The 27962-nt window shown below is 40.5% G+C and overlaps 2 protein-coding genes across 2 annotated transcripts in view; both read right to left on the bottom strand.

The window, feature by feature from the left end:
- The window catches only part of LOC117298934 (DNA-directed RNA polymerase II subunit RPB1-like), a 30706-nt gene extending 15142 nt beyond the window's left edge, over positions 1 to 15564 (bottom strand). The window contains exons 1-13 of the mRNA XM_033782317.1: positions 15135 to 15564; positions 14156 to 14425; positions 13026 to 13205; positions 11771 to 12052; positions 10911 to 11072; positions 10294 to 10514; positions 9400 to 9532; positions 8431 to 8555; positions 5672 to 5882; positions 4665 to 4874; positions 2213 to 2393; positions 1233 to 1390; positions 158 to 286 (exon numbers count right to left, since the gene is read on the bottom strand). Of these exons, the coding sequence (XP_033638208.1) occupies positions 158 to 286; positions 1233 to 1390; positions 2213 to 2393; positions 4665 to 4874; positions 5672 to 5882; positions 8431 to 8555; positions 9400 to 9532; positions 10294 to 10514; positions 10911 to 11072; positions 11771 to 12052; positions 13026 to 13205; positions 14156 to 14425; positions 15135 to 15218 (2346 nt within the window). The 5' untranslated portion in view covers positions 15219 to 15564. The remainder of the gene's footprint in view (positions 1 to 157; positions 287 to 1232; positions 1391 to 2212; positions 2394 to 4664; positions 4875 to 5671; positions 5883 to 8430; positions 8556 to 9399; positions 9533 to 10293; positions 10515 to 10910; positions 11073 to 11770; positions 12053 to 13025; positions 13206 to 14155; positions 14426 to 15134) is intronic.
- A 1661-nt stretch (positions 15565 to 17225) lies between these two features.
- Positions 17226 to 25230, bottom strand: LOC117298691. Its single transcript, XM_033782009.1, has 5 exons — positions 25199 to 25230; positions 19355 to 19412; positions 19009 to 19130; positions 18494 to 18789; positions 17226 to 17230 (listed from the first exon to the last, which is right to left on the bottom strand). Exons 1-5 carry the CDS (start codon positions 25228 to 25230, stop codon positions 17226 to 17228), a joined length of 513 nt encoding a protein of 170 aa, XP_033637900.1.
- Positions 25231 to 27962: the final 2732 nt, after the last annotated feature.

The following is a 27962-nucleotide window of genomic DNA, read 5'->3' as shown; positions in this document are numbered from 1 at the left end:
ACTAAATTCTCAAAATCTACAGCACCTCAGCATGTAATAATTTAAGGGAAGCTTTCTACCTTCATTATCTTCAACCTGTACAGGTTTAATGTATATCTGTGGACATTGTGTCTACAAAAAAGTACCCAAGCCCTTTATGTGAGAAGCCATTCTTTACCTGTGAGATGTTGATTTTAGACCCCTTGGATCCAGCTACCACCATGCACTTGAAGTTGTTGAATTCAGACAAGCTCTTCTGAGCGCTGCCTCCGGTCTTGTCACGAGCGTTGTTCAGAATACGATTCACCTGAATTTTCACAAATCAAGGAGGGGCAGAATAGAACAAGTATTAAAAATAATAATAAACAAATTAATAACGCGCCTTTTTCCAAATGTTCACAAAGCGAAGTATTTACTGCAAGGCGAGTTGGACAAAGTTTGAATTATGAGACCTTATCCTTAGCACCATGTAATTGTTTACAAGGTGCTGTGGCACAATATGCTGTCAAATCAGCCAGGTACTGGGCAAAACCCCCCTTTTTTTCGATAAGTGCACTGGGTTCTTTTATTTGTGTTACAGAAGACACGGGACCAACAATTTTACGTCCCATCTGAAGGACGAAGCAATGGTTATGTGTCAAACAGGACTGGAATTACACGCAGGCAACAATGTTAAAATACGTACATTGCTCGCAGTCCAATCGGGGTTCGACCTGATATGTTTAGTTTCACAATCTCCCCAACAAACTCATTTAGCTGCACAGTTGTGGACATGCTGTCTTTAAATTTGCGTTGCTCAGATAGCATGTTTATAGGGAACAATGCATGAACTCTTCACTGCCACAACAGCTCCAAGAGAGCTGAGATTATCATCATTGCAACTTTTTAGCATATACAGTCCATTGATAAACAACAAATAATAAACAAATACATACAAGTGCCGTGGCCGAGCGGTTAAGAGCACCCAATTTAAACTCTGTTGTTTCTGATCAGCAGGATTTTTGTTCGAACCCACCCTCCCCCCCAGACTTTGTCCTTTGGATGGGACGTAAGCCATTGGCCATTCCTGACTGTGGCTGCTGAAAGCGCCGTAGCACCTTGTTAACATTTATAAGGTGCTACATAATTGGGTCTCAGAGAACTTCAATAACCTATCTTGCTGTAACAAATGTATGCTACCTTGTTGGTAGATATGTGCGCTAGATAAGACTTCGATGTTATACTATTATTATTATATTCTTGGTCTCTTTTACCTGGTTCTCAAATGTCTGTCTGAGTGTATTTCCTGGGGTGGGTTCCAGTTCGTCATTGTGAGCTTTCTCAATGACGTCAATCACTTCTTGCTTAGCGTTGCGGATCGTATTCTGGATGTCCTCGTAGGTCTGCGCATCGGCGATACAGTCACCGATACCTTGAAGAAAAAAAAAAAAATGCATTCAAGAACAAAGTTTTAATGCAAACACAAAGTCAAAAAATAGTATATGATGTGAGGTTTTGTCTTTCTCAAGGGCAAAAATAAGGAAAAAAACACAAAGTCCTCTAACAATTTGTTTTTGATAATTTCAATAAAAGTTGACAAGTATAAAGCACTAAGTAAATAGTAAGCACAGAAAGTTGTTCTTTTTAAATTTTAAATTAAGTTGTTTGTACAGGTTGTTGCTCAGATTGCATTTGTATAGGGAACAATGCTAAGACTCTTCAACGCCTTAAAGGCTCCAAGTGAGCTAGGTTTGGTATCATCATTGCAACAAACTTCCTCATAATCTTTCCTCATTCATTTTGCAAAAAACGTGAGTCGTCAATCACACTATTTTCTATTCAGCAGAGTGTTGGTTGACTCCCCGTTGTGACACTTGTGTCCTTCAGCAAGATACTAAACTAATATCACTTTGCCCTTTGAATGGGATGTAAAGCATTAAGTACCAAAGAACCCAGTTATCAAAAAGATAAGGGGTTTGCCCCGGTAATTCTGGCAGTGGCTACTGATTGCGCCCCAACACCTTGTACACCCATATAAAGTGCAACATAAAGGGGTCTCATGTTTGAGAACTTTGAAACCCGTCTTGAAATAAATAATGATAAGCGCTTTGAGACGCCCAGAGATAAACTTAAGCTTAAGCTGACTACTACTAGCTCCTTGTTGGCTTGAGTAGGCTAAAAGGAAAAGGGCTATATAATAACAAATTTGTAAATTTATTATTCAAATATTATTCACAAGTAGAGATCGACTCACCGATACTGTGACCCTCCAGTAGGAGCCAGTTGTTGACGACAGTCTGAATGTTGCCGTAGAAGTCTCTGGTGATCTCGTGTCCCTTCTCCATGAACATGACGTGGCCGAGTGAACCTCCCGACGCACCGATCGTCTTCTTGCAGACGATGCCCGAGATGAGTTCCCCGTTCACAATAAGCACCTTTTGTTAAATCAAAAGACCGGGGACTCAGTTAAGAGAAAAAAAAGGACCACTACACTTTTTTAGTGCCCGCTTTTTTTGTTTGCGGTTTTAACCTAAAATGCCAAATTTCATAAAGCTGTTTAGCAGAAAATTCTGCTTGTACATCTTTGCAAAGCAAAAATTAAGTGGGACACCATTTGAGGTTTTAACCTTAAGTGCAAAATTTCATTAAGCTGTTTAGCAGAAAAATCTGCTTGAACATCTTTGCCAAGCAAAAATTAAGTGGGGCAACGTTCACAGCCATGAAAACTCAATGTAATATATCAAACTTGGCACTGAAAGCTACAATGATATTATCAAGATAAATTCAAGATATTACACAAAATTGGTCAACAGTTTAGTTTGAAAGCTTAAGGGATAACGCGAGAACAAAAATTGATTTATTTTCAGTTTTAAATTAAACATTTGTAACGGGTTGTTGCTCAGATTGCATTTGTATAGGGAACAATGCTAAGACTCTTCAACGCCTTAAAGGCTCCAAGTGAGCTAGGTTTGGTATCATCATTGCAACAAACTTCCTCATAATCTGGTTCACCTCGCAAGAATGGCAAGATGAAGCCATGGCTTTCCATCAACATAGGTCCGAGCATGCGCACGGTAAGGCCGTGTCCGAAACGGCGACTTCGGCTTCAGCTACGGCTCGCGTGTCTGCCATTCTTCAACACTGCAGATGCGCTGATCTAACCGTAGCTGTAGCCAAAGTCGCCAATTCGGACACGGCCTACGTCTGCCATAGTGCTCCAAATTAACATTGGAGTACAGTGTAGGTTACTCCCCCGCTCTTGCCAGTACCCTATTGTACTCCTTAGTGGAGAGGAGCAAATATGAGTAAGTGCCTTATCTGGTTCACTTTGCACTCGTATAACGGATTAAGCCCAAAATTTCCACATGTTTGTTAATTCATGTATTATGTTTCAAACAAAACACGAACACCGCCTGTGACCTTTTTGTCAGTTCTACCCATTCTGTTCAATACTTTTAATAAGGTCAAAATTTAGTCTTCTTAATCAGAGTTCATAAACTTGCCAAGCCAAGAACTTTGTTGAGCACTAAGCTTGGGCAGTTCCTTCGGTTACCCGGTTCTACCTGGTTCCAAATTGAAAACCGAACGGTTCCACTCTTCTGTGGAACCGGGTACCCGCTTTTGTCGGTTCCGATTTTAAAAGACCGAGTCCCAACTATAAAAGGCTCTGTGGAGCCGATCCTGCGACGAACCGGCTCTAGAAATTGAGGCTTGATGTTGAAAGCGGTGACCGCAGATACAGTGTGCAAAGGCTTCAAGCCGACATGAGTATCAACTATCACGTGTGGCTGCATACACAGTGCACAGCCCCCTCCAATGCATAGGCATCTATACATGTATATCTCATGCATATACATTTACATGTACAGAGTCCAAAGTCCAAAGTCCAAATAGACAGCACGTTGTGATTGGCTGCCGATATATCCATATTCATAAAAGCTTGCCCCATGCACAAAACACACAGTACTGTATGTACAGGCATGTACAGTTGTATGTACAGAGACGACACACTGCATGCACTACGGACCTACTGCACTACGGACCTACTGCACTACGGACGTACTGCACTACGGACGTACTGCACAACGGACGTACTGCCGGCTAAATCAAAGACTTGTTTAAATGCAGGGAGAATAGGTGCTCGGTGGCACGATGTCTGATTGACTTGGGGTGGGTATTCTGGTATTTTCGTTAAAAATAGATCGGCTCCAATTGTGTGTGTGTGAGCTCGGGACCGATGTCTGATTAACTTGATTATTTTCAGTTAAAATAGATCGGCTCAATTGTGTGTGTGTGAGCTCGGGACGGGCGGCTTATGTTTTATATTGAATTGGAACCGGGTATGTCTCAGAACCGAGCTTTTTTTCGGAACCGGAACCGAGCCCCAAATTTCTGGAACCGCCCAAGCTTACTGAGCACAACTGCTTAGCAGATACAGGCTACCAGCTAAAATGGGATACATTATACAGCAATTGAGTACATTATGAGTATACAGTGCTACAAACATCTGTATAAGGATAAACACCAAAATTAATATAAAGCAATGTTTCTCTGTTAATTTCTGCGAATAGCAAATAAATTCCTCCACTAAGCACCCTTAAAACGCTATACTTAAGTCAAATGCTTTAGCCCCTTAGAAACAAAATTTTGAAGAAAAAAGAGCCACCAACTTAGAGGGTCGTTAGCATGACATCACTGTTTCATACCTTAGTGTCTCCTGGGGAGATCCACTTGTAAGGCCCCTTATCCTCCTCATCGGGATGGGTGCTGTGAGTTTTGACGAGGTTGATATTGGACGGGATGATGAGCGTCATCATCTGCTTGCCAGTCCAGAGGGGGCGGGGCTTGATGATGGCCGGCTGGGGGATGTGGCCGTCCCAGTTTGGGAGCCACATCAGGAGGTTCATCAGCTCTTCCTAGAAAATGAAAATAAATTATCAGGATTATTTCTAATCCCAAAATCAGAGTTGTCGCAACGCAAACTAAATGGATTAAGTGACTCAGGCTATGGCCATTGACCGGAACTACAATGTCAAATAACAAATTCAATCTCAGCTTTACCTCAGAGAGCTGCTTAACAAATTTCTGCTGAGCAGAAATGAGCAGGAAACCAATGACAATGTATGCTATTACGTGGTGGCTTGACTGGTAACCTTTTTCTGGTAAGCAAAACTGTGTTGTGCTTAGCTACTTTTTGTGCGCAAGTGGCTACTGCAGCAATTGCTGAGGGTGCCGTGGGTTATGTCGTGGCCGTTATACTTGAATATAGATTTGTGTTGCTCAGATCAATAGGGAACTATGAACTCTTCACTGCCACAACAGCTCCAGGAGACCTAAGTTAATCATCATTGCAACAACTTCTCAGTATACACATTCCAGCAAGCCACCACTCAGAAAGCATTTATATAGGGAATGCGAAGTTCTTAAACGCCATAACGATTTACAGCAATCTAGAATTGTTATCACCAAAATACATATCGTACTAAGTTATTAAGCGTGGCCAAATTTCATGGCTTTGCTTTACAAGCAGAGAATTCCAGCCATGTGTATGTCAAAGGTCTTTCAGGGGTTAGCAGGGAACTTGTGCGTGTGCGTGCTTCATGTTACTAAGCATTCTTCGCTTACACAGCTAGCGCATATATTTAGCACTTGCACAGTAAGTGAATAATGGTAATTGTAAGCACATTGGGCCTCTAACGTCTTTTAAACACACCTTCTGCAAAAAGACGTCACGTTTGGTGAATTTCCTCGTCGCCGTGAGCGAGTCCTGCACAATACCCATGACGGGTCGGTTAGACTGTGGGGTTACCATCTGACGGGGTACCATCATGATCTCGGTGACCTCTGCCCTCGTCTCCATGGACTGGGGAACGTGGAGGTTCATCTCGTCACCGTCAAAGTCAGCGTTGTAGGGAGTTGTTACACTGCACGGTAGGAAGAAAATTGCATGTTTACTTTTAACAAATTCAGCAAATGATATATCCAGTATAACAAACGGTCCCAAGGCGCTTAAGAATGAATGTAAAATCGAACACTTAATTTATCGCCGCAAAGACATCCCTCGAAATAACCCTAAGCACCAACAGCATTTGTCAGGGTACCCCTGTGCTTTTGCTGAGGTGCCCTTTGCAAAGTTCAGAAATAAAATTATTATTTTCTCATGGAAGTGCCCCTTACCAAAGGGAAATTGCTGCGCCCCTTCATGAGCGAAGTTTAAGGCCTGCAGTGTTGCTCAAAATTTACTCCTAGTCCAGGAGCCAAACCCCCAAATTTAGGTAAAGCGCGACATTGAGTACAACTAAGATTTTTTTGCAGAAATATGTTCTTCAAGGTGTCTAGTATGCATTCCAATGTACGCCCAGCTGGCAGGGTTGAGCATTTTTTTTGATTGCAAAAAATCACTTTTCCCATATGTTTGTGTACAAACGCTCATCAATGTGTTTTATATGATAACGACAAAACTCTTCACATGTTTTCTCGACAAGGAATACTTTTAGGTGTGTACTAACCAGATATTAGACGTATATATTAATTCAGACAAGTGGTTAATAATATTATGTATTTACTTTTACCTCACTTTGGTGAAATTACGTACTCAATAGGTTACTTTGTTTCTGATCTAACCTTTGGCCTGGTGCAACATTTCTATAAATTTATAACAAACGCTCATAAAAATGTCCTCTGACCATGGCATCCATATCTCATCCGTGAGGAACAGTCACAGTTGAATGGTAATTTTGGCTACAGTTGATGGCATTTGATTGAGACTAAATTTTTTTATTGAGATAGTTGCATCACTGTATACTTATAGTTAAATATGACACCACAAAACTTTGTTTTAGGTACACACACCCCAAAAACTGCAAGTCTTGATACATTGGCATGTATCTTGTTTTACTGAGAAGCAGGACGACTGGTATAAATTATGAAGTTCAACTATAGCATGATTTTGTCCCCTTTAGAAAAAAAATTATTTTAAGGGTAAACCATTCTTGTTGGACTATATTTTTTAGTTTACTCATGTTATAAATACATAGAAATGTTGCAAAATGTTGCACCCAGGTCAAAGGTTAGATAAGAAACAAAGTAACCTATTGATAACATAATTTCATCAAAGTGAGGTAAAAGTAAATACATAATATTATTAACCACTTGTCTGAATTAATATATACGTGTAATATCTGGTATGTACACACCTAAAAGTATTCCTTGCCCAGAAAACATGTGAAGAGTTCTGTCGTTATCATATAAAACACATTGATGAGCCTTTGTACACAAACATATGGGAAAAGTGATTTTGTTTGCAATAACAAAAAAATGCTCAACCTTTTTGTGCGCAAGTGGCTACTGCAGCAATTGCTGAGGGTGCCGTGGGTTATGTCGTGGCCCTTATACTTGAATATAGATTTGTGTTGCTCAGATCAATAGGGAACTATGAACTCTTCACTGCCACAACAGCTCCAGGAGACCTAAGTTAATCATCATTGCAACAACTTCCCAGTATACACATTCCATATACGCGTAATATCTGGTATGTACACACCAAAAAGTATTCCTTGATGAGCCTTTGTACACAAACATATGGGAAAAGTGATTTTTTTGCAATAACAACAAATGCTCAACCCTGCCAGCTGGGCATGCATCAGATTCTGTTTTGATGAGTGAAATGTGAATAAACAGTTAACTAAGGTTTTAAAAAATCAGTTCTTATGTTTTTTACAAATTTAAGAGTAGACCCCGACCCGAGAGGGCGCTGTTCGTGACGTCAATCGAGGCAGACTTTGCCTGTAATGCGTAGAGTAAACACAATTGCAAAGTACAATTTTTTTTCCCGACAATGCCGACCAGGTGCATTGCTGCCGAATGCAGGAAAACACTTTTTGAAATGTACCAACTCACGACTTGGACGTACATGTACTTTGCACGTGTGTTTACTATACGCATTGCAGGCAAAGTCTGCCTCGATTGACGCCACAAAAGGGGTAGGCGGAGTCAGCCCCCCAAACAACTTTATATATTTTTTAAACATATAAATCGTGACAAACAATTACTAAAATAAATTGTTTTATTGTTCGTAAGCATATACGCTTATGTTTGAAAGAAAAAAAATTCTATTTCCAGGCGACTTTAAAAGGGACCCCCTGGAGGACTCATTTCAGCAAACAAATGTTAGTTGTACTCAATGTCACGGTTCATGTTCAGTTTTTCTGGACTATCCAGAACAAGGACCAATACACTGAGATCTTGTTGATTTCCACCCCCCAAAAATCAAGGCCATGAACTTTTCTAAAAGCTGAAGAGTGGTGTTGCTCTGATCGCAAACTGTTTTTCAACGTCTTAATGACTAAAGCGAGCTGAGTGGTATCATCCTTACAACAATTTCTTTTGTAAATCTTCACCATCGTCAAAACGGCAATATTTACCCATCGATATTATCGCCAGTTAAATTTTACCGATATGGTCCAGGCTTACCTGAGATTGAGGCGAAACGTTGACCAGTGAAGAATCTTGACTCTGTGACCCATCATGGACATTTTGTGAAGGGTTGGCTGTCTGTTGAAGATGACTACGTCGTCGTCGCGCAGATGACGCTCCACCTGAACAGAAAAACCGAAACATAAAAAGGTTCGTTGTTGATCTTTGGGAGACAGTTACAACAATGTCGCAAGATTGAGGCCCTCTACGATCAATGTTTTTGTGCTTGATAAAGGAGGGGTGGGGGTGCCTTAAAACCCCTAAAACAACAATGTAACCTTCCCCTTTTTCTCTGTACGTATCAAACTAAGACCTTTTTTTTTTTACATAGTACCATGTAGTTGTTAACAAGGTGCTGTGGGGCAATAAGCAGCCGACCAAACCAGGAACACCAGGGCGGAACCCCTTCTCTTATGGTAAGTGAAATAGGTTCTTTTACGTGCATTATACAACACACAGGATCTACTGCCTATCGGAAGGATGCAGCAATAATGGTCAAGGGTTACAACCACAACTCGAAGCAAAATAGTTTTAATTCCAAATTAACAATTTCTAACAGGTTGTTGCTCAGATTGCATTTGTATAGGGAACAATGCTAAGACTCTTCAACGCCTTAAAGGCTCCAAGTGAGCTGAGATTATCATCATTGCAACAAATTTTCATACATCTAGTGCAAAAACGTACCACACCTAAATTATCTTTGTTACGCCATATTGGTGGTCGAAGTCACTATGCGTTATTCAGTGAAGTGCGCATTTAAGGTGACGCGACGTTTACACGTAGACCTAATGCCCACCCAAAACTGTTAGCGTGTCACAGTCGTAGAGTGTGATGTACATGCAAGGGGTCAATATGGAACATTGGGCGTTTTTAATAATATAGTCTCATCTCAAGACAGGAATTGCCATCGTTTGAGTGCAAAACCCCTTGCCGCAGTGTAAAAGAAAATAATGCCAGAAGGCTCACCCTGTAGCCACACTGCAGGTGAAGATCACTCGTCTTGGGGTGGAATCTGAGGTCCACACGCTCCCCGTTGTCTCTGATGATGTACTTGGCGCCTGGGTACTGGTTGTGACCGATTCGGACCAGTTCCTGTAGTCTGGTAGAGAAAAGAATGAAAAGCTTTGGGTTTAGAACACAATACCTTGAGGAAATTTATAATAACTATTCTAAAAACTTCTAAACGGGGTTGGACATACACACTTGACCATTGGCCACACTGAGCATCAAATGTTCTGGATCAGAAGTGGGTTACCAGTGAGTTTTGCTTCAACGCTGAAGTGTCAAACCTCGGCTCAAGAATACCACTACTCATTAAACACAAATCATCACATCCAGAAATATGACTGGTGTTGTTCATTCTATTAATCCAATACAATGTCCCAGCATTCTATTATTCCAATACAATGACCCAGCATTCTATCTTCAATATTTTCAAAAGGTCTGGGTACCATTTGTAACACAAAACACACAGACTTACATTAAACTAACGTAGTTTGAAGATAATAATGGGTAGAAAGAATCCCTACAAATATTCCTGCTGAGGTGCGGTAGGTTTAGAGACATGAGTAAAGCTACGTCCAAATAATTGTTTTGTCTCAGTAAGACAAAAATTACTTGAGCATGTACAACATGACTCTCATACAAACATTTTCTCTGTGTTTTTCACCTTTTTTTCTCAAAAAACTTAACACTATAATGAAGCTAAAACATCTGCGTTAAATTCATTCACAGTGAGTAGAGATTCACGTGATGGCCAAAACGTTAATCTGCAAAAGGTATAAAAACCCTTTAACACCCTCCAATGGGGAAACACAGGAAGACATTCAAAAATCCCATTTACAGACTGGCGCTACTTACTTGTCAATGTTGAAGGGTGTGACAATCTCTGGATAGGTCAGATTTGAGGCGATTGTTCTGGGCACGCCCACCTGGTCGATGGAGAGGTTGGGATCGGGAGTAATGACAGCACGGGCGGAGAAATCCACACGCTTACCCATCAGGTTACCGCGGATACGCCCCTCTTTACTCTTCAGTCTCTGTTTGACGGACTTGAGTGGCCGACCCGACTTTTGCATCGCCTGTTCAAGTGAAATACAAAGAGGGTTTAAGTCGGCACAAAATATTGTCCTAATTTTTTCTCTGCTAGACAAAAACTCAAGTTCTGTAATGTACAGAAGGTGGGTCAAATTCTGGCCTGGTCAGTCGCACACTTGTGATTTTAAGCAAGGCACTCCATCATAATTGATTCTCTTCACCAGGGAGTACAAATGGGTACCGTCGAGAGCTAGGGAGTAACCTGCGAGGGACTGGCATCATGACTAGGGGAATAGAAATATTCTGTTGTTTGATGCCAAGTAAACTGGATATAAACACTGGCCGGATGAGCCATACTGGCTCGGGACAGACTACTTTTAATTTAGACTAAAACTGGGCAAGGTTTGGGAGGGCATAAAGACAAAGCAGTTGGAACGTACCCTTGGAAGTCCAGGAAGCTCATTGTCTGTTAGCGTTGCCACGTGAAATTGCAACATCCTTGTGTCTTCAGCGATGATGTGTGCTGCAGCACCATTCTGCTCATTCTTCTGCAGCTGGTTGTTGGCCTTGATGATGTCAGCCAGTTTGTGGGTCAGATCATCCTGAGGTAGGGTGGGGAAAATAAAATAAATTAAATTACTTCCCCTGATTACAAGTCTGGTTAACCCGACAAAAATCATAGCAAGAACCAGACATAATGGACATCGTTATTAGTTGAGGTAATTAACAGCCTATGGTCTAGTGGGTGCTTTGATTCCCCCCCCCTCCCCCCGACACTGTACTCAAATACAGGGTCCACGCTGGCCTCTCAACACCAGCCAAGCTTTCTTCAAGAGTTGTTTCTGAACATTTTATAATTTGACGGACGTTTTTTTTAATCTAAGTTGGAGGCCCTAGCAAGTAGCTAGACAATGGATGCTTCATGAGAACATTCTGCGTTGGAACAAAAAGCTTGACAGATCCCTTTGCAAAGTACGGTTCAAAACTTTGCATGGTGCGGGTGTATTCGCCTGAGGATTGTGGTAGCACAATGTGTTAAGTAGCGTTGGTTCCGAGAAGAACTGTTGGTTGACAACTCGATCAATATGCTCTGGGGTCGATTTCACAAAGAGTTTGGACTAGTCCTAACTTGGGACTAGTCCTAGGAGATATTGAAAACTTGTGGGCTAGTCCTAGATTAGGACATAAGACTAGTTTTACTCTTTGTGAAATCCACCCCTGATCATCTTCCAAGAGAGCACATGGTGCTATCGCACAGGTCGCCTAATTTCCCTGATCTATTCTCTTCCTTAAAATGTACCTGGTTTCTGGCTGAGCCGAACATGACCACTGCCGGTCGGACACACAGCGGGGGCACTGGCAGCACGGTGACGATCATCCAGTCTGGCCGGGTGTACTTCTGGTCCATCCCCAGAATGTTACTCTCCTCGTCCGAGATGCGCTTGAAGATTTCATGGACGCGCTCGGCAGTGAGGTTGATCTTCCTCTCCTGGGTGTCTTCGTTGACGTGCTTCCATTCGGCAGTCAGGTCCAGGCCGGTTCGTCGGATCTGCGGTTGGTATCTGCCGCAGCCACCGTGGCCCTGAAAAGCAAAGCACAAGGGAATGTCTTAGCTGGGCAAGATTTCCTGTAGAGGTTAAGCACAAACATGCACCAAGCTCAGAAATATCTGCTAAGCAACGACCATCCAAAAAACTAAATAGATGGAAATTTGCATCTCCGATCTATTAAATCGTTGCTAAGTTAGGCTAGTGTTTAGTGTCAGCCTCGGGCCCAATTCCCGTCGAGCTGCTTAAGCAAGAATTATTGCTTTAAAACAATTTCCTTCTGAGCAGAAATGAGCATGATAACAGAGATAAAATTGCACATGTGCTGGCATTTTATTCTGGTAAGCAAAATAATGTTTTGGTTAAGTAGCTCAAAAATAATCCGCATCCTTTTTACAAGTTGTTGCTCAGATTGCATTTGTATAGGGAACAATGCTAAGACTCTTCAGCGCCTTAAAGGCTCCAAGTGAGCTAGGTTTGGTATCATCATTGCAACAAACTTCCTAGTTGTGCTTGGCTACGTGCTTTTTAAAGCAGCGTTATGAAAAGGATACAAAACAGACTTCTTAAGACATAATTCTGTGTTGACTGAAAATAAGCCTAAGTTTTAGATTTATTGAGAACTTTGTGTTTTTGGTCCAAAGTAATAAAAATCATTGGTCAAACATTTAGATTTTGGGGTCCAATTTATATTTTTTATTTTATGGTTTCAAATAATACAGAAATGACTACTGAAGAAATTTTATCTGTGCAGACTGGGTAAATAAGACAAAGTTTGAGATTAATTTTTGTATTGACCCAATTCACCCAACGTCACCATCAGAATAATCTTGGATGCGCCATATTGGTGGGCAATGTAACTGTGCGCTATTCAGTCCGCTTTTTAGGCGACGCAGCGTTTTGCACATTTTAGGTGACGCAGCATTTACAGGTAAACCTATTGACCACCAAAATGGAGGGCGTGGAACAGTCGTTGGATGTGATGTGCGTGCTGCAAGGGGTCATTACCTGTGCCCTGGGTTCTGGTGTCTCCCCCTCCCTCTTAGCGAGGTCAGCATTGAAGGTCTGGTCCATTTCTTCACCTCCTTCACACATCTTCTTTCCCCTGCAGAGATCGTAGACGTGAGCGAGACGCTTTCGGGGGTAACCCTTTGATTTACTCAGGATCTCCTTCACTTTGGGGTGGGACTGCAATCATGAGAGCAAGGTTGAAAAATAACATTGTCAATGTGTCCTTTAATATAGGAACTGGACACTATTAGTAATTACTCAAAATAATTGTTAGCATAAAACTTACTTGGTACTAAGCAAATTTAGGCTCAATCGGACATCGGAGTCGGGAGAAAATAACGGGAAAACCCACTCCTGTTTTCGCGCGTTTTGCCGTGTCATGACATGTGTTTACAACAAATCCGTAATTCTCGCCAACGAGAATTTATATTGTTTTACCGTTTTCTCAAAAAGTAAAGCATTTCATGGACTAATATTTCAAGAGAAGTCTTTCACCATTACCTTCTGTAAACCCTGTAAATTATTTGTAAATCTGTGAACTTTTTTTTTTTTCTGTACCGGAAGGGTCCAATGGCTTTAAAGGAAGTTGAATTTGAAATGCTAATACATTTCTTAATTCTTTTGTAACAATGCATGTTGCATGTGACATGCTCTGGGCCTGATTGCATGGCTCTGCATACTGAAAGCAAACAATCCTATTACATGGTTTAGCAGGGAACTTTCGTTTGTGCCCATGCCTACACAACAATACAAGGCACTCTTCGCTTACAGGGCTTCATGTGTAATCGTGACTTCCTGCTTGGTGAACCAATTGTATCGCTCATGACTATTCCTGACATCATTATTTACTTACAAAACACGCTCAAACATCAGTGACCCAATTCTTCAAACATTTCAGTGTGAATTTTACTATTGCACCTGCGACAAACATTATGCCGCAATTCATCTTGAGAATTAAATAAAAAATCCAAGTAGCCATATAGTAAATTTCACTAGTCTCCAGGCCAGGGAATGTTTCGCGGTCGTAACCAATAAACTGTTTTGGGTGAACTTTCCATTGGTTGATCCCTGGAAATTGACTAACACAGTAATTACGATCGCGAAAACGAAAGAGATCAAGTTTTCACCTGGTCAACAAGAAGTTTGGAGCAGAAAAAGCAGACACAGCGTAAAACCTTCACAGACTTAGTCAGGAACCCCGGATGGAACACAGGCTTGGACAGCTCGATGTGTCCAAAATGCCCAGGGCAGTCCACTTGGTTGCATGCACAAGTCTGGCATCTTGACTGTCGGTCGACGCAACCTTGCCGAGGGTCCATCAGGCCGCCCAGCTTTGGTTTTCCGCCCTCCATGACTTCTGCGTAGCGAATGCCGCCCTCAACGACCGACATGCGTTTCTGTAAATGAAAGTGTGAAAAATAATGCATTCGCTTCAAATGAGAACTTGAAATTTATATATCACCAAAAGTAGCTTCCAGTGGCAGTGCCCCTTGAACAGAAAGGTATAAATAATAAATTTTAGATAAATATTAAAGAATGTATGCAATAATGTTTATCGTGAATCAGAACTGCAATGCGTTGTGGGAAGGAATATGGGCGGTTTCTGGGCAGTTTCTACGACTCGCGCACGCAATGCCTATAATACCTTTGTGGGTTCAACAGCATCCTCTCTTGATTTTTTACTATTCGCGATAAAACCTTATTGAACAATGTACGAAATAAAAAAAATTGATCAAGAGTTAAATCAAATTGTACCCAAATACCAACACAGACGAACTTTCACGCTAACAAAAACTTTTTTTAATAAAAATAAGCTTTTCAATTTTTCCTGTTGTTTGAACTTTTTGGTCGGAAACGTGGGGACAAAAATGAAAAAAAGGTTATGCCCTATTTTAATTTTTTAAATAAAAAAGACTTAAAACTGAATGAAATACTTATGTTTTATTATTATAGGTTTATTATTTTATAATTTATGAATTGCATGCAACAACGAATCAGACAAACATGAGAAATTAATTTTAAATAAAAAAAAATAAAACATTTTAATGAAAAAAGGTTATTTAAATATTTAATTTTGGTTAGCATGGTTAAAAATACGGCACTTACAATTTCATGAGGGCTTAGAACACCAAACTGCACCCTCCTGACATCACGCATTGGGGCTTTAGAATCATGAAATTGAAGCGACATTTTGGGTTTTTTCTTTTAACCACGTATGAAGAAACGGGTGCTGTTTTGTGCACACGCAGCACTTTGCACAAGTGTGGGTTTATTGTGCAACAATCGCAAAAAGCGAGTTGTGTAAAAAATTACATCCGGAATGCTTCAAAATCAGTCTCGCAAAAGCCACAAAAACGGATAGGTGAGACTTCAGTCTTGTCTATAATGCATCAGCTCTGTGTCGACCAAAAAGTTGGACGGTTTACAGTTGATTTTGTTGAGATTTTTCCGGCCAAATCGACGAGCTTTTCTGCGATGCTTGCGTGTCGATCTCGGCTCAACACCGTGCTGACGCTCGGGCGAGAGAGAATATTGCAGGAAAATTCGTCGCTTGTATTTATAGTCTTTTGTGAAGAACGGGTTTCACCGCTTCTTTGCAGGGGTCTCGCGGTAAATATCGCGCCCCTCTAATTGAGGGCGCCCTTTGAAGGTATATTTAAAAGGGTGAAAAGAGAGCAGGTGATATAGACCATAGGGCATAGACCTTTTCGCAAATACCGGGGCGCGCGCATAAAGCTTGGAATTAGGTGCATTGTGGTCTTGCTGGTATCCAAATTTGATCCATATATATCCCACAATGCACCTCATTCAACAGTCTGCGCTTGCGTATTGGTATTTGCGATAAGGTTTATGACACAGGAATCCTTCCAGAAAGTGAATTTCGTTTCATTCAGCCTGGTACACGGTGAAATATGTCTTAAATGGAAGATGATATATCACTTATCAATAATCCAATCAATCCCATGCACAACGATTGCACATTTTACCGCGAATACTGTCTAAAAACCCTGAAATACTCCAAAACTCCAGGATAAAGAAAAACATAAGAAAAACAGCGCCCTCACTTGACCATCAATATTTAGGCACACTTATAGTAATTGTTGTGTGCTGTCTCAGCAGAACACAGATGTCTTTCCCTGTTAAATGTAAACATTAAGAGTTTATTGATATGCTAATTTCTTACTTAAAATACCTATATTTGATTTGTTTCTTGACATTTGAGACTGTCATATTAAAAAAATACACCCATTGAAGAATAAAGTTAGATAGAACAGGGGTGATTTGATGAATGCAAACAATCTGAAATGTTGTTTTTGACATAATGTGGACCATTTCTTTCTCCCTTTGGTGCCTGTTTTTCTTCCTCAAGAAAGATCGCATGCGTGGTAGAACAATACTGCCACCCCACCCCTACATGTACCACCACTTCCATTCTCAAGCTGGCAGAGCTCCCAAACCAGCCCTTTTCACCAATATAAAAATTAATTTAATTCCCCTGTTAATAACCATTTTTTGTCATGGATGTTTGCATATGACAGGATGTTGTGATCAAAAGTTAAACATTTATTTGAACAATAATATATAGTTCTTAGCAATGTTTTTAATTCTTTAAAACAGTAAAGAAAAGAAGTTAAAAAAAAAATGAAACATAATGTTTATTTACAATTGACAAAAGTGAACTTCTTATTTATTCTTGTATGGATATGTACACAGGGCAATATACTTGTTCGGAAACAGATGTTTTATATTAAATTGGAATAATATCAAATATTGAAACTATTAAGGATGAATATAAGACTGGTACAATGTTACCTGGTGAAGTGATCTATAGATAAGAAAATGTACTGAAGTTGCACTTAATTATTCAAAAATATGACTGTCATATTAAGTGCATTGTAACGTGTACATGTATTCTTTTAACAGCCTGTGCTTTAAATTTCTTTTTGCTAATTACAAGGGTACAGAATGTTACCCACACACTGAATGTCAATCAATTGTATTGAATTGGTAGTGGTAAATTTTAGGGGAAAAAACAAAAATCATGAAATTTCATTTTAATTTACCATTTCTAATTAAAGGCACTGGACACTTTTGGTAATTACTCAAAATAATTGTTAGCATAAACCCTTACTTGGTAATGAGCAATGGAGAACTGTTGATAGTACAAAACATCTTGGGGTGAACATTCACAAAACCCTAAGCTGGAATAATCACATCAACAGCATCACCAACAAAGCAAATTCCATAAGGGCATTTCTGCAGCGCAACATACACCAGTGTCCCAGGAAAACAAAGGAGCTGTGATACAAGACCCTAGTGCGCCCTCTTGTAGAGTACTCCAGCATCATTATGGGACCCCCAGACAGCTAGCTACACCCACAAGTTAGAAATGGTGTGCAGCGACGCTATGCACGCTTTGTGCTTGGAGACTACCGAGCAACCAGTAGTGTACATGTAACTGCCATGATCAGCCAACTTCAGTGGACCACACTTCAAGAACGGCGTGCACAGGCCAAGGCAGTTATGATGTATACGATTGTAAACAACCTGGTTGACGTCCCACACACATTTCTGGCTCCATGCACCGTTTCTCTGAGGGGTCATTCTTACAAATACATGATACCATTCACCAGGACACGGGTCTATACACAGTCATTTTTTCCCAATAGCATTAGGATATGGAACAATCTCCCGGTAGACCTGATCAACTGTACAACTCTTGCTAGTTTTAAGCAGGGTGTACAGTCAGTCCAGCTCCGCTAGGTCAGCCTGAGCTGTTTTTTAGCCGCACGTTCACTGTTCACCCACCTGCACTGTATAATTATGTCTACACCCTCGCATGCACACAACTACCACAGTACGCAATACACCAGATGGTGGACTGTACTTTCACGGAAGAAGAAGAAGAAAACATTGTGAGAAACGTAGTCTTTGAGAAAGAGGTAATTTCTCACTCAAAAAAGACTTCTTGCTAGAAGCTTTTTTGTTATGCATCTGAAAACGCACAAAGTAATGCAACAAGGGTGTTTTTTCTTTCATTATTCTCTTGAAAATTCGATGACCAATTGAGCCAAAATTTCACAGGTTTGTTATTTTCTGCATATGTTGGGATACACCAAGTGCGAATACTGGTCTTTGACAATTACCAAACGTGTCCAGTGCCTTTAAGTGAGAATACAAAATTGGTAGAGGCATAAGATATTGTTTGTGCTATGTTCTTCGATTGCTAATACAATTGAATTGTAATTTTTTTTACAAGAGACAACATCTAGCAAACATGTGTTTTTTAATTTAAGTGTACCATTTAGACTTCAACCATGTATTTTAGAAAAACAAGACAACTCATCTTAAGATGAATCTTAGTGCTTTGTGAAATCGACCCCAGGTCACAATACAAAAAATCTCTCCCCCCCCCCGTAATGTGCCGAATGACGTTGAATTCACTGGAGTGGTGTTTATCTCACATTCTTCACCTGCTACTGAAGAGTCTGTATCGGTTGTATCTGTGTCTGACGAGATTGATGACTCAGTGAGGATCGTTGATTTTTCAAAAAGCTCTTCAGTTGCAAGAGTGTCCACGTACACAAGTACACTTTCATTTCTACGGTTAGGTTGAAGGAAATTGAGTTGCGGAAATTTGGACCTCAGCCTCTGTTTCAGACTCCATGCTCTGTATGTTGATGAGTCATTCCCCTCAACATTTCGAACTACTTTATCGAAAATCTTTTTCAGTTTAGTCAAGCGGAAAATCTCCTTATCTCTGATGATATTTTGTTGTATGATGGTCTCACAAAATACTTTTCATGCATCGCAGTAGATTTGGCCTTTGCGGTCTCCTGTAGGATGTGGTCTCGTGAGAAGTGCAGTGTAATTACGATAGCACACACGATGATAACGGACCTCGATTGCCACACAATCTTTGTTTATGTGCATCAAAAGGTTGTGGTCTTCTTTCAGCCTGGCAGCTTCGAGTAGTAACCCTCCATCAACCAACGCACAAGTTGACAGGCCTTGCAGCTGCCGTCTTCCCAATTTATCTTTGATGTATTTGTTGCTGCGGCAGATGATACATATTTTGGGTAGAACATGTGGAGACTCTTGCTAGGGGTGTGGAGAAGATAATAATAATAATAATAATAATAATAATAATAACAATAATAATAATGGAAATTTATATAGCGCCTATCCATGTAAACATGCTCCTGGGCGCTGAACAATTAAAACAAAAAAAAAATCTCCACAGAAGACAGATCTCAACAGAAGACAGATTTTGTTAGAGCCCAATGATTGGGACACAGTGTGAACATATTGCCCAATATTTTTACCTGGAGGTCGTTGACTTTCTTTTTAAAACCCGGACGTTTGGAACAGAGGTTGGCTAGCCTACACCTCAACACAATTCACATAGGGGAGCAGTGTGTTGAGATCGTTTCTGAGCAAACCCGCCTACTTGTCCGTTGTGCTATCAAGAGTGTTGAAGTCGCCCTAAACACCGAGCGTGCGGAAAAAGGGGAACTTCAATAAAACAAGTTCATAAACAAGGTGGTAAGCGGATAAACTTTTTCACACTTTTTATTATTTAAAGGCAGTGGACGCTATTGGTAATTACTCAAAATAATTATTAGCATAAAACCTTACTTGGTGACGAGTTATGGGGAGAGACTGATGGTATAACACATTATGAGGAACAGCTCCCTCTGAAGTGCCATAGTTTTCGAGAAAGAAGTAATTTTCCACGACTTTGATTTTGAGACCTCACATTTAGAACTTGAGGTCTCGAAATCAACCATCTAAATGCACACAACTTCGTGTGACTGGGGTGTTTTTTTCTTTCATTATCTCGCAAGTTCGGTGACCGATTGAGCTCAAATAATTTTCACAGGTTTGTTATTTTATGCATATGTTGAGATACACCAACTGTGAAGGCTATTCTTTGACAGATACCAATAGTATCCACTGCCTTTAATATGACTGACTCGTGACGGTTGCAAGTGCAAACTAAAATGTAGGCTATCTAGTATTAATGTGAGGTAAGACTCTGATGGAGTCACTAAGGAAAGAGACGGCAAGTCGAAAGTATCGTTCTCTATCAATTTCAACATCAAATTTACTCAAATCTTATATTATAAGCTTTAAAATTCAGACACATAATTATTGTCGATAAAAACGCATAAGCCAGGCGTGTTAAAAGATATAATCCAACACTTTTTCAGCAGCTGTAGACCATTGATTCTGGGGGGTCTATCAAGTTAAGTATTCGTTATGTTGTCACTCCTGGGGCCAATATCATAGAGCTGATCAACAGAAAATCCTGATTGACAAAATTCCTTTGCTTAGCAAAAATTGGCCGGGACCAGCCACAATCATAACGCAAACTTAATACTATTTAAATATGGGCTGCAATTCTAGAGCAGTGTCAACTCGATGCCGAGAGTATACAGTGCTAACACACATCGGTGTATGGGTAAAAACCAAAAGTAATGTTCTTTATTCCCGATACAAATTTAACATCTATTATATCGTTGCGGTACCCGCTGCAAAAATATAGGATTCGAACTGCCTCTATCTGCCGGGCAACCTCGGTAGTCTAGTTGGTAATAGACACTGCTCTAGAATTACAAGGGTCGTGGGTTCTAATCCCACCCGAATAACATGCCTGTGATATTTTTTTTCACAGGACTCGGGAAAGTACTGAGTATACAGTGCTAACACACATCGGTGTATGGGTAAAAACCAAAATTAATATTCCTTATCCCCGATGCAAATTTAACATCTATTATGGCTTTCCTCTCGTACACGGCGCAGTCAGGATTCCAACCGACAATAAGGGGGTCATCCAAAAAATAGGCCCGGACAATTAAAAACTTTCAGCAACGCTCTGGAATAACTCTGGAACAAAAATTGCTAGGGAGATGCAGTTTGTACCTTAGTCATCCTGGCATGTTCCTGCGTCCATTTGTTAAAGGTTTAGGGCGACTTGCACACTTCTTGATAGAAAAAAGCTCAAGTAGGCGGGGTTGCTCAGAAACGATTTCAACAACCTCCACTATGGGAGTTTTGTGCACAGAGCTTTCGGAGAGAAAAACAAAATGTACAACGGGTAATTTCGATCCCAGAATCATGTTCAATCTTCAAAATTTTACCACCACAGGATTGCCATGTTCAAGGGCTTTCCTCTCGTATAAAACTTAATGCTCTGACGATTTTTAAGGCGGGGCCGGATGCGACGGCGCGAGCAGTCACCCATTAGAAATTGACGTAGATTGTGCGTGTATACAACGTATACAAAGACACGGCGCAGTCAGGATTCCAACCAACAATAAAGGGGTCATTCAAAAAATAGGCCCGGACAATTAAAAACTTTCAGCAACGCTCTGGAATAACTCTGGAACAAAAAATGCTAGGGAGATGCAGTTTGTATCTTAGTCATCCTGGCATGTTCCTGCGTCCATTTTTTAAGGGTTTACGGCGGCTTGCACACTTCTTGATTGAAAAAAGCTCAAGTAGGCGGGGTTGCTCAGAAACGATTTCAACAACCTCCACTATGGGAGTTTTGTGCACAGAGCTGTCGGAGAGAAAAACAAAATGTACAACGGGTAATTTCGATCCTAGTATCATGCTCAATCTTCAAAATCTTACCATCACAGGATTGCCATGTTCAAGGGCTTTCCTCTCGTAAAAAAACTTAATGCTCTGACGATTATTAAGGCGGGGCCAGATGCGACGGCGCGAGCAGGCACCCATTAGAAATCGACGTAGACTGTGCGTGTATACAACGTATACATAAGACACGGCGCAGTCAGGATTCCAACCAACAATAAAGGGGTCATTCAAAAAATAGCCCGGACAATTAAAAACTTTCAGCAACGCTCTGGAATAACTCTGGAACAAAAAATGCTAGGGAGATGCAGTTTGTACCTTAGTCATCCTGGCATGTTCCTGCGTCCATTTTTTAAAGGTTTAGGGCGACTTGCACACTTCTTGATAGAAAAAAGCTCAAGTAGGCGGGGTTGCTCAGAAACGATTTCAACAACCTCCACTATGGGAGTTTTGTGCACAGAGCTTTCGGAGAGAAAAACAAAATGTACAACGGGTAATTTCGATCCCAGAATCATGTTCAATCTTCAAAATTTTACCACCACAGGATTGCCATGTTCAAGGGCTTTCCTCTCGTATAAAACTTAATGCTCTGACGATTTTTAAGGCGGGGCCGGATGCGACGGCGCGAGCAGTCACCCATTAGAAATTGACGTAGATTGTGCGTGTATACAACGTATACAAAGACACGGCGCAGTCAGGATTCCAACCAACAATAAAGGGGTCATTCAAAAAATAGGCCCGGACAATTAAAAACTTTCAGCAACGCTCTGGAATAACTCTGGAACAAAAAATGCTAGGGAGATGCAGTTTGTATCTTAGTCATCCTGGCATGTTCCTGCGTCCATTTTTTAAGGGTTTACGGCGGCTTGCACACTTCTTGATAGAAAAAAGCTCAAGTAGGCGGGGTTGCTCAGAAACGATTTCAACAACCTCCAATATGGGAGTTTTGTGCACAGAGCTGTCGGAGAGAAAAACAAAATGTACAACGGGTAATTTCGATCCCATTATCATGCTCAATCTTCAAAATTTTACCACCACAGGCTTGCCATGTTCAAGGGCTTTCCTCTCGTACAAAACTTAATGCTCTGACGATTTTTAAGGCGGGGCCAGATGCGACGGCGCGAGCAGGCACCCATTAGAAATTGACGTAGACTGTGCGTGTATACAACGTATACATAAGACACGGCGCAGTCAGGATTCCAACCAACAATAAAGGGGTCATTCAAAAAATAGCCCGGACAATTAAAAACTTTCAGCAACGCTCTGGAATAACTCTGGAACAAAAAATGCTAGGGAGATGCAGTTTGTACCTTAGTCATCCTGGCATGTTCCTGCGTCCATTTTTTAAAGGTTTAGGGCGACTTGCACACTTCTTGATAGAAAAAAGCTCAAGTAGGCGGGGTTGCTCAGAAACGATTTCAACAACCTCCACTATGGGAGTTTTGTGCACAGAGCTTTCGGAGAGAAAAACAAAATGTACAACGGGTAATTTCGATCCCAGAATCATGTTCAATCTTCAAAATTTTACCACCACAGGATTGCCATGTTCAAGGGCTTTCCTCTCGTATAAAACTTAATGCTCTGACGATTTTTAAGGCGGGGCCGGATGCGACGGCGCGAGCAGTCACCCATTAGAAATTGACGTAGATTGTGCGTGTATACAACGTATACAAAGACACGGCGCAGTCAGGATTCCAACCAACAATAAAGGGGTCATTCAAAAAATAGGCCCGGACAATTAAAAACTTTCAGCAACGCTCTGGAATAACTCTGGAACAAAAAATGCTAGGGAGATGCAGTTTGTATCTTAGTCATCCTGGCATGTTCCTGCGTCCATTTTTTAAGGGTTTACGGCGGCTTGCACACTTCTTGATTGAAAAAAGCTCAAGTAGGCGGGGTTGCTCAGAAACGATTTCAACAACCTCCACTATGGGAGTTTTGTGCACAGAGCTGTCGGAGAGAAAAACAAAATGTACAACGGGTAATTTCGATCCCAGTATCATGCTCAATCTTCATAATTTTACCACCACAGGATTGCCATGTTCAAGGGCTTTCCTCTCGTACAAAACTTAATGCTCTGACGAATTTTAAGGCGGGGCCAGATGCGACGGCGCGAGCAGGCACCCATTAGAAATTGACGTAGACTGTGCGTGTATACAACGTATACAAAGACACGGCGCAGTCAGGATTCCAACCAACAATAAAGGGGTCATTCAAAACATAGGCCCGGACAATTAAAAGCTTTCAGCAACGCTCTGGAATAACTCTGGAACAAAAGATGCTAGGGAGATGCAGTTTGTACCTGAGTCATCCTGGCATGTTCCTGCGTCCATTTTTTAAAGGCTTAGAGCGACTTGCACACTTCTTGATAGAAAAAAGCTCAAGTAGGCGGGGTTGCTCAGAAACGATTTCAACAACCTCCACTATGGGAGTTTTGTGCACAGAGCTGTCGGAGAGAAAAACAAAATGTACAACGGGTAATTTCGATCCCAGTATCATGCTCAATCTTCAAAATTTTACCACCACAGGATTGCCATGTTCAAGGGCTTTCCTCTCGTACAAAACTTAATGCTCTGACGATTTTTAAGGCGGGGCCAGATGCGACGGCGCGAGCAGGCACCCATTAGAAATTGACGTAGACTGTGCGTGTATACAGCGTATACAAAGACACGGCGCAGTCAGGATTCCAACCAACAATTAAGGGATCATTCAAAAAATTGGCCCGGACAATTAAAAACTTTCAGCAACGCTCTGGAATAACTCTGGAACAAAAAATGCTAGGGAGATGCAGTTTGTACCTTAGTCATCCTGGCATGTTCCTGCGTCCATTTTTTAAAGGTTTAGGGCGACTTGCACACTTCTTGATAGAAAAAAGCTCAAGTAGGCGGGGTTGCTCAGAAACAATTTCAACAGCTTTGATTTAACACTCTATGATGTTAGGTGTGTACTTATGTGACAACATCCATGGCGTCAGTTTTCTGCACAGAGTTGTCGGAAAGAAAAAAAAAAAATCTACAACGGGTTGTTTCGATCCCAGTTTCATGCTTTCTGTTAACATTATTTTGAGTAGTTGTCAATAGTGTCGTCTGCCTTGAAATTGTCCTACCAATGGTGTTAAATTTTTGTTAAATTGAGCAATGATTTGGGGCAAATTGACCCGTTGTACTTTTTTGGCAGATTTGTATGTGTACACCGTAACCCCCCCCCCCTCCCGAAAAACGGACATTAAAAAATTTCACCACTCTTTCACCCATTTCTTTTTACAACACCAATGCATCCTTAATTTATAAAAATTTAGGATTGATTTAAACATTTAAGACTGGGTTGCTGTAAAAATCAAAGAAGTGGTGGAAGACTTTCAAAAAAGGATTTCGTTAAAACTTTGCACAAGTGAAGGCCATCAACAAAAGTGTCAAAATAAAGCATAATTTTTGCATTTACACCTTCGTTGCCATGGCAACGGTCAAAAGTAGAAAGTTAAAATTTTTCACCTAATTTAGCTATTTTCATGAGTAAACATTACCGAAAGTTGAGGGCTTCACTGTGTGAAAAGCAAACAGTGGACCTACCTCTCAGCTCGATATGGTAAATATCCATCCATAATCTTTCCAAAAATGCATTTGACAAAAGTACAGTTAATTGTGAACTGAAGATTCCATTATTTCAAAAAGGGTTGTTTTGAGGAAAAATCATTTTGGGAAATATAGGGGGTTGCTAATTGTCAGAAGTCCCAAAGTAGCATATTTAGGAAAGTTTTGCTTCTAGGCGGGAAAGATAAGATACTGGTCTGTAAGAAATTCAAAACAAAAGTTTTGGTATTTGTTGTACTTGGGAGCAGTGCTGCCACAAACTACGTGCTTTTTTGAGGAAAAAAGGTGTTTATTTTGTGTTACAAAAAAATATGATTTGTGTAGAGGATCTTGTGTTGTCTCTTTGCACATGTTAATTCCTTCAACCAAAGTGTAAAAAGAAAGCATAGTTTTTGAATTGGCACTTTGAAAATTGCCATATTTTACGTAATTTGGCTCTTTTTCTATGTAAAAACTACCCAAAGTTGAGAGCTTCACTGTGTGAAGACCAAAAATATGACCTGCCTCTCAGCTGAATATGGTAAATATACATCCTTGGTCTTTCCAAAAATGCACCTGACCAGGTACAGTTAATTGTGAATGGAACAATTCATTATTTCGAAAAGGGGTGTTTTGAACAAAGGTCGATTTGGGAAATAGAGGGGGTTGCTAAATTTGTCAGAAGTCCGAAAGAGGCATATTTAGGACAGTTTTGCTACCAGGCTTGAAAGATAAGATACTGGTCTGTAGGAATTTCAAAAGATGTTTTGGTATTTGTTGAACTGGGGAGCCAGAAGCTTTATGCTTTTTGGCAATTGTGTAGATTTAAAGTTGTAAAATAGTAAAACAATGATGAAGACTGACAAAACAACAGGAGAAAATATTATAAAGCATCTAATGACAACATAACTCTCAGTTGTATAAACATGTGTTGCACCCGTCGTGAATTAAACGTTCACTCCACGGTGTACATTAATGAAGATTCTGTATAAAAGGATGGAATAAGGGATCACAGTGAGTTGGGTGCTTAAGTACTTTTAATCATGTGTCTTTATCTCACCATCACATCATCCAGTATGGATCTTTAACAATAATAATAATAACACTTAAACAATAATAATAATAACACTTAAACATTTACTTCGAAGCTTGTCATTGTTTCGGCACTAATTACTTTCTCTGCCTCAATTCAATCCTAGTATCATTTGCAATAAACAAATACTCTGAGTGTCAATAAACATAATATACAGTAGGTCAGAATCTATTAATACTGACTCCATCTGTTCACTACTGAAACTAAACTCAACAAGTAAAGCAATCCCAGTGGTTTTGCCAAATAGTCAAAACAAAGAAACACATTAATTTTAAAGGATAAAGAAACACGTAAACAAAACCCTACTGGAACATAAGCAAAGTCTTGGGTCTGGTATAAACAAAATCAACTTGGCTAAAACTAGGCAAGGTCACTTTCTAACCTGGCACTTGCCTCTTAACAAATAAAACAAAGAAGGTTGTTCAGGCAGCAAGGCTATCCCAGGCTATCTTGGCTATTAAAGAGCTACTGCTGACCAAGCCCTCAGGGGTTTAAGTTAATGACCCTACCAGGCTTTCAGTCTCCACTAAGAGTTACTGTCTCAGACCAGGGTGGTCTTTTGTACACGTGTATCACATACATTGAGTACTGTACAACTGAACTTATAAAAGATGGGCAACTACCCCTGCTTTTCCTCTAGAAATATGCAAAGTTGGAAAAGTCATAAAACACAATTCTTAGCATCAAACAGTTCTATAGAATATGAGCTATCAGAAACTCAAGTTAATTAATCAAAACATAATAAGGAAATGGAATAAAAGTCTAAATCAATTCAGTACACTCTTGAGCTTAACCATGTTTCAACCCAATAGTAAAGCATAGGCCTACACACATCGTGGTTCATGGTGAAAGTAGCTAAGTTTGAGGAGATAATGCTCTCCTATCCTTGAGTCAAAACAAGTTTATAATAATACCATGTCAATCACAAGTTTATGAACTTATTATATTAAACAAATTAAAATCCACATACCTGTATAAAAGGATGGAATAAGGGATCACAGTGAGTTGGGTGCTTAAGTACTTTTAATCATGTGTCTTTATCTCACCATCACATCATCCAGTATGGGGGGACATCTGTGGGGGTGAGACCCATACCCACTCACTGAAGTATTTCCAACCTTTTGATTGGTCTAAACCGGCTGTTGAAACAAGGGGGTTATGAAGCAGCTATTGAAAAATTAGAGGGGGCATAAAACTTGAAAATTTAGGAGGGGGCATAAGCGACCTCTACACTCTCCCCTTGAAAATTAAATGTTGTCCTCAACATTTCAGAATTTCAAAAAAAAAAAATCAAACAAATCGTCAATGACATAAGGTGCAACTAAATTTGGATATCTTTCAGCTGTCACACTGACCACTCACAATATGTGTGTACATTGAAAAAAAAAAACCACTATAATACTTCAAAGTTCAAAGATATACCAAACAGTCACTTGAATCACTAGATCCTCACTGGTTGCTGTGGGTAGGTTGCCGTTGGATACCACTGTTGCCATGGTTGTGCCTGCATCGGGGGCCAGGGCATCATCACGGGGTTGGTCCAAGGAGTGGAGGGTTGAGGCCACATCATCGGCGGTGGTCCCTGTGGTGGCATCATGGAGTATGGCCAGGGTGCTGATGGATGTTGGTAGAGATGTGAATTTGCAGCTGACATTGCATAAACTCCACCTG

Source organism: Asterias rubens, chromosome 13 (genome assembly GCF_902459465.1).
Source record: "Asterias rubens chromosome 13, eAstRub1.3, whole genome shotgun sequence".
NCBI classification, from domain to species: domain Eukaryota; kingdom Metazoa; phylum Echinodermata; class Asteroidea; order Forcipulatida; family Asteriidae; genus Asterias; species Asterias rubens.
This window is presented reverse-complemented; position numbering and strand designations above follow the sequence as displayed.